Here is a 7,998-nt window from a genome sequence, read left to right on the forward strand (position 1 = left end):
AGAAAATAATTTTCGTTTTATGTCATCGAAAAAGTTAGAAGTTCTTATTTCGTAAACTAACGAATCAGTATCTGAATACACAATGTTAATTTTATTTCTATACATATTTTTCATTACATTATTATGAAAATCATACATTATCGACTTTGAAATATCCAATATTGCAAATCCTACATAAATAAGCTTATCAAATTTAATTTTTTCCTTATTCATATGAATGGCCATTAAATTTTTTGTGTATATAGTTCGATCTTTAAATGTTGTTTTCGACATTAATCGATGTGCTTTTTTTTCGTTAGATACTAGAAACATTGACATACGTTTTCTTACATTTTCCATAGACACTATTCACTAACAGTTTCCAGAATTGTCGTTCAAACTCATTCCTTGACTTAACCCTCATATTTGTACATAAATTTATATATGGTGCCATCCAACGAGATTGTGAAAAACGCAGAATCCTATGAACTTTTTTCACTTTTAATCCATTAACGATGGCCTGTTTCAAATTTCTATAGTGAACTACATAATTAAATTTCGATTCTAATGTTGTTAATAGTTTTTTTACTTTTGAATTGGGAGGACATTTATTCTCAGGTAAAAATGGGAAATCATTATGATTGTCATGTAATTGTTTTGGATAAATAACATCTACTTCTAAAATATAACCATATTCAGCATCATCTTCAATTTGTGTTATATCTATTGTCAAATCGTTAAAACATTCAAAATTTTTATGAGGTAAAGCAGATAGCATTGATTTTCCATATAGATTTACACAGTCCAAGTAAGCTAACCACGTTACAGGTTTGTTTGAATCATAATTAATATTTTGAATATTAGGAATGTTAGCTTTTACATGTCTTTTAACTGAATGACAAATTCCACCACGTAATCCGTTCTCCAGAAAAATTTGAATATCATACTGTTTAAGCCGTTCTAATTTAACATTAGTATGTTTTAACATACAATCGAATGCAAATCCTGGAGCGGTCATAAAATGTGAAGCATCGAGTTTAAGTGTTTGTAAACAAAGATCTCTAAAATTTTCAAAAACATCAGAAAGTAAACATACATCTGTTGCTAAGTATAAGTCACTATATTCTCCTAATGTTTTTATATTAAATTTTTTCCAAACATTATGAGCATGCGCATAATCTTCATCACTAATATCTTCATATTTTAATGAATTATAAAAAAACTGTTTTGGTGGTAAACAAGTTTCATTTAATTTATTAGGATGGTCAATATATTCATAAGGAAACACACCTTTTCATGTAACTAAATTTTATGTCGACAAAGAAAATATTTTTAATGTTTCTCTAAATCTAGTTTTGTCTTCAGATAAATTATCAGCTAGTGAACTAAGAGACTCTGACATAAAACGAAATGTATCAATAAATTTTATATTGAATTTATCTTGAATAGTTTTACTAAATGATATATATTTTTCTGATGAATTAGGTATTACATGAATATCATTTTCATTACAACCAAGTTCACGAACAATAAAATGACTGTCATAGACTAAGTTATGAAAGTATATTGGAATAAATGAAACATTAGTTAATTCAAAATTACAATTTAAACAAACAGCTGATCTAAAACGTCCTGTAAAATGATTATGATCTCTTACTTTAAATAAATTATCGTTTTTAAATGATTTGAAGCAGCATTCACATAATCTAGCATTTTGAAATTTATGCTCTTCATCAACAGTTAATTTGTCCATGGGTATATTTATCTTATAAAGATTATACACTTTTGAACCTATATCTATCATTGTCTTTATGAAATGTTTTGCTGCATTACGATTCCTATAAACATGAAGTTTTGTTGGAATTTTATATTTTTTTATTAAATATTTAGGTATAATGTCATAATCTATTTTTACGTAAAATGCATAACTCATTGGTTTATGTTTATGAGTTATCAATGTCTTAGTTTAAATGTCTTGGTTGTTTATTATAGGTTTTAAATAACATTCGAAATCAGAATAAATTACTATAGGTATTAGTTGAGATCTTTTAAAATTTTTTAAATAAATAGTATCGTCATCACCGTTATCAAACATTACAGGTCTTCCAAGTTTATGTTTTCCACAAATTTTTTTATGTTTTTTTAACCCATCAATACCCCATAGTTTGAATTTACAAGGAATATTACTAAAAACTGTAAAACATCTTTTACATATAATTAATTTAGATTTATGTTTCGTCTTTTGATTACGAATAAGTCTACAAAAATCATTAATAAAACAAAAATGTGACGTTATACCATTATTAATTAAAAGCAGATCAAAATGGTTTTTACTTTCCACATTATTCATATATAACGGGAAAACAACATTTTTATTATCTAAACTAAAAACATTAACTGATACATTATTTAAACGTTCAAATGATTTAATTTGATTAACTGGAGTCGGAAAATCGATACAATGAAAATTTAATCTACTTTTTTTTCAAGTATTTTAAAATATTGATTACTAAATTTAGTTTTATCTGAACGAGTATTATATTTTGTTAAAATTGCATATTTGAAACATTTGTTATCATTATTTTTTACATTTATAACAGCTTTCTTATTCCTTATACATTCTGGTAAAATTACATAAGAAGATCCGGTTAAAGGGTTTACAATATTGATTCTTAATTGTAATGCATCAATTGAATATAAACTCCAACCACTTCCTTTAGTTACAAAATTACTTTCCTCTTTGTTAATTTTATCAAACATTTTTTTTAATAAATTTTCGAAATTTGAATTTGTATATGCCAACACATTCACTGTTTTAAATGAAATATCTCGGTGTTCCTGTGTTAACACATGTACATAAACACAGTCGAGATATAAGTTAAATTTAATACTAGTTTGTTGTGTCATTTTTTTTAATTTACAAACAATCATTTAAAACCGTAGTCAAAAAATTGATTAAAGTCTATGAAATTAAAATCGTTTTTTAAAACAAACGTTTTTGAAAATTTTTTAAACCGATTTAATTGAATAAGTCCGCTTCCAATTACGTTCATACGTGTTCTTTTTGATATTACATTTCGTTGTATTTTACTGTAATTAAAAATAAATAAATTATAATAATAATAATAATATAAAATTTACCATTAAATAACAATAAATAAATTATTATTACTAAATAAAAAAAACGTATTAACCATTTATGCTTATTAAGTCATTATTTATTATTATTACAATCGATATCGTTGACCATTGAACGATCGAGGTTAATTTTTAAAATATTACTGTGTTACTAATAACGATCTATTGTTATTAAAGATAAGTCAATATAATTTTATTATTTTATTTAATATGAACTGATAATATTGCTTTTTTATACATAAATAATTAACTTAGTAGGCTATAACTTAAAGCTGATCTGGTTTTTTTTCAAAATTTTTTTTAGTATCGAATCTCTGGCTTATATATATATATTATATTCATTAATCTTATTCATCCATCAAGTGATATTATGAAAGGTCGTTCTCAATGTCGTTTAATTTTAGATTTAATGTAAGTCTGCGATATAGCTGTAGAAATTAAGTATTAAATCGACATGTTAATATTTGTTAAAATCAAAATCGATTGTAATTATTTTTAACGGATGAGGTTAATTTTTCAATATTAGTATTTTGTAAGAACTTATATTATTTTATTATTTTACTTAATATAAACTGATAATTGTTTTTTATACATATAAATAGTTGAAAATACATTTCGTTAATTTTACATCACTAACTGCGTCTTGTATATAAGTTATATCATGGTTTTGATTACAAATTGAATCACGAGTTTCCTTCAACGATAAAAATCTACCATTTTTAATTGGTAAACGGAAAACTGGTACGGTCTTTATAAACGCGGAATATTGGTACGATCCACGATAGTCAAGGTTTCCCAAACTTAAAAAAAAAAAGACTAAAATATGAACGATTATTTTTAATATTACCGGCAATCGATGGGAAACCTCGAATGACTTTGCGAGTGAAAATAATCGTTATTGTACGATAAAATAAGATTATGATAAGATACGATAAATATCTATTAATCAGTAAATATCATGAACTATGTACACCACTATATAATTTGCAATAGTGGATTGAGTACGTACTATTTTTCACTCAAACAAAAATTTTACTAATACATATTATACAATGAACAATTTTGAAAGTCAAAGAGGTAGTGAATTAATAGTATATAAGAATTATTCATATGTGGTTTTGAGGAAAAATGAAAATTCTATAAGGTGGAAGTGCGCACAAAACACACATTTTAAATGCCCGGGAAAAGTAACAACGAATTTGATCAAACCGGTAAGTCATAATATTATTAAATTATAATATATTTTTATTTATATATTTACGGAAACAACTTAAATTACAGTACATAAATTATTCTAATGAAACTCCACATAACCACACAGCTAATAATAAAATAGAGGAGATAATTGTTGTGAAAAAAAGTATAAAAGATAAGTCTTTAGGAACATGAGAAACCCCAAGTCAAATATTGTCGTCTATCGTGCACAATATTCCAAGTTAGACAATAATTATTTTATTATTTAAAAATTTATAGAATATCGTTTTAATTTTATAATTATATTTGTATAGAGGTTAGGTACCTAGCTGTAGCAGTCGGAAATTTTTCTTCGTTAAAACGAAATATTCGAAATTATCGGCATAAAAATTTACCTAGAGAACCAATGAATTCTGATTTCAATATTCCTGAAGAGTGGAAAACTACAATGGGGGCGGAACCTCGGCCATTCATGATATTTGAACGTAAGCAACCTGATTCAAGAATTTTGATATTTGCTTCTGACTTTGCAATAGATATTCTAGCAAAATCTGAATCATGGTTTATGGATGGTACATTTAAGTGCTCATCTAATATTTTTCAACAACTTTACGTGATAAGAGGAGAATATGAAAGTAAAGTATCTACTTGCGTCTACGCGTTTTTATCAAATAAGACAAAACAATCGTATACAACTGTTTTACAACAAATTATTATTAAATGTATTCAAGTTTCTCGACATCCTAAACCAAAATATGTAACTATGGATTTCGAAATTGCTGCTATGAGTGCAACAAATGACGTGTTTGGTGATATTGTACAAATCAAAGGGTGTATTTTTCATTTATGCCAATCTATATGGCGAAAAGCTTAACAATTAGGCATATGTTCTTTATACAAAAATAACATAGATTTAAGAATAAGTTATGGTATGATTAATGCTTTGGCATTTTTACCCATTAGTGAAGTAATAATGGAATGGTTTATTTATATACAACGATACCTATACAATTATTACCATTACTAAAATATTTTGATGAAATTTATGTTAGTGGGAAGTCTGGGAGCCCAATATTTTCTCCCCACTTTTGGAATGTGCATGAAATTACTTTAAATAATGGCAACAGAACAAATAATTTTTGTGAAGGTTGGAATAGCTATTTTAATAAACTTGTTGGAACAAATAATCCATCATTTTGGTTAGTAGTTAAATGTATACAACAAGATGAAGCCACAACGTGGATTGAAAGAACACTCTTTGAGTCAAATACAAACAATACCTTAATGCCTAAAAGTTCAAAAAAAAAAAAAAATAGTTTGCAAGACAAACTACATAATGAATGTGAGAGCTATTTGAATAAAGAAATTAATATAGGACAATTTTTGAATAATATAGCTAAGTGTACGAAATAGTTTATATTTATTGACTATTAATTTATTATTTTATTATTTTATTGACCATAAATTATATATTGTATTTATTGTAGGTATATTTATTTTAATTGTAAGCTATTTTGTATGAACTTGAAAATTTGTGTGTTTTGTTCATTTTGTAAAAAACATTATTTTTTTGTTTTTAACGTATTATTTAAATTTAACTTGTTGACGATGGTAATTTATCAAAACCCTAAGTAAACATTGTAAATTTGTAAATATTTTAGGACCCCTGAAAATTAAATTTTGAAGAGTACCAGTATTCCGCGTTTTTGATTTCTTTTGTTATAAATTTTATAGACCGTACCAATATTCCGAGCATCTTTTTAATTATATAACCTAATTTATAGTTTAATATAATTTCATTACTTTTAAAATTAATTAATTTTAAATAAAATACTCTATTATTATCAGTATCATATGCAGTCATATTCAACATTATATTTGTATTAAAACCTAATCTTTGTAAAATATTTTTATCTGAATTACCATTCCATAGTAAAATAATTGCATTTTGATTATTAAAATCAAGATAGTTTTTTAAAAAGCTTGTAGTTAGGTTCGACGTTTTTGATTTCATAGCTAAATGTAATTCGTTTAATATAACTTGAAGCTGATCTGGTTTCTTTTCAAAAATTTTTAGTAGCAAATCTCTAGTTTTTATATATGAATAATTATTCATTAATATTATTCTTCCATCAGGTGATATTATTAAAGGTCGACCTCGTAGACGAATAATTTCAGATTTTACGTGAGTCTGTGATATAGCTGCAGAAATAAGTATTAAATCTGTACGTTGATAGTTGCTGAATTCAAAATCAATTATAATTATTTTATTTTTTGGTTTTTGCCTGTAATTAAACAACATCAATTAATAGTATCATAGTATTATTTTTATCTATGTTACTAAAATATATTTTAATAAAAATAAAATACTGATTTCATAATTTTTTATTTTATATAAAATTTAGATTATTGAATGTACTTTATATATTTTATTGATTTATTTTTTTTTATTTATGCGTAATATGAATTTATTTGATATTAAATATTTCATTATTCATCTGATTTTTATTTCACTGAAATTTTGTAAAATATTAAAACATATTTTTTTTATAATCAATAATATAAATATTTTATAGTCACATAACTTATTATTTTTAAAAAATATATAAAAAAATAAAAACAATCATATCTTTTATATTTATTCACTAAGACTAGCAGATTCACCATGCAGCCTAATTAATCTATAATGATATAAACAATATCAAATAAAATAATAATTTTCAATTTCGATTTTATATCATATATTTTTTAATCTGATCGTGTTTTACTATGCCATACTTAATAAGTCATATTTATTAACTTTTATTATATAATATATATATATATAAATATATATTAAAATTGAATTTGAATTCAACCAATTTTATTTTTTTATATTTTATTCATTTTATTTATATTTCATATAATACGTATGTTTTCATTTTATTTTAAATATTTCATAATTCATTTTGATTTTTATTTCACTGAAATTTTGTAAATTATTAAAACATATTTATTTATAATCAATAATATAAATATTTTATAGACACATAACTTATTATTTTTAAAAAAATATATAAATAAATACGATCATATCTTTTATATATTTTGTTCACTAAGACTAACCGATTCACTAGCAGCTTAATTAATCTATAATGATATAAACAATATTCAAATAAAATAATAATTTTTAACTTTGTTTTTATATCATATATTTTTTAATCTGATCGTGTTTTTCAACTTTTATTATACATATTAAATATTGAATTTGAATTCAACCAATTTTATTTTTTTATATTTTATTCATTTTATTTATATTTTCATATTATACGTATGCATTAATTTATATTTTAAATATTTCATTATTCATCAGTAGGATATAAATAGCGGTTCTGCTGCCCCCGCGCACCTCCCCCCCCCCCCCCCAACCTAACCTGTCTCGTCCTTCTACTACGTCAGGTCTCGTCCTTCCCCCCCTACCCCGCCCACGTCTCGTCCTTCTACACCGTCATGTCTCGTCCTTCCCCCCTCCCACCACCACGCCCTCGACTCGTCCTTCTACTACGTCACCGTATGTCTCGTCCTTCTGCCCCGTCGCCGTATGGATCGTCCTCCCCCCACGCACATCTCCACCCGCACCTCCACCTGTTGTCATATATATAATTGTACATAGCATATTATTGTACATGGCATATTATTGTACACAGC

The 7,998-nt window shown here is 25.0% G+C and overlaps 1 protein-coding gene across 1 annotated transcript; it reads right to left on the reverse strand.

The window, feature by feature from the left end:
* Positions 1 to 209: 209 nt before the first annotated feature.
* LOC126553177 (uncharacterized) lies at positions 210 to 1,732 on the reverse strand. Its single transcript, XM_050208344.1, has 2 exons — positions 1,582 to 1,732; positions 210 to 1,269 (listed from the first exon to the last, which is right to left on the reverse strand). Exons 1-2 carry the CDS (start codon positions 1,730 to 1,732, stop codon positions 296 to 298), a joined length of 1,125 nt encoding a protein of 374 aa, XP_050064301.1. The 3' UTR covers positions 210 to 295.
* Between the last annotated feature and the right edge of the window lie 6,266 nt (positions 1,733 to 7,998).

Source organism: Aphis gossypii, unplaced genomic scaffold, assembly GCF_020184175.1.
Source record: "Aphis gossypii isolate Hap1 unplaced genomic scaffold, ASM2018417v2 Contig00089, whole genome shotgun sequence".
NCBI lineage: Eukaryota > Metazoa > Arthropoda > Insecta > Hemiptera > Aphididae > Aphis > Aphis gossypii.

Excerpts from the sequence above, each read along its gene's own strand:
- LOC126553177 (XM_050208344.1), bottom strand. The coding sequence starts at position 1,732 with ATGGACAAATTAACTGTTGATGAAGAGCATAAATTTCAAAATGCTAGA. Across the intron at positions 1,270-1,581 it reads ATCAGCTGTTTGTTTAAATT|GTGTGTTTCCTTATGAATAT; the intron begins GTAATTTTGAAT and ends TTACATGAAAAG.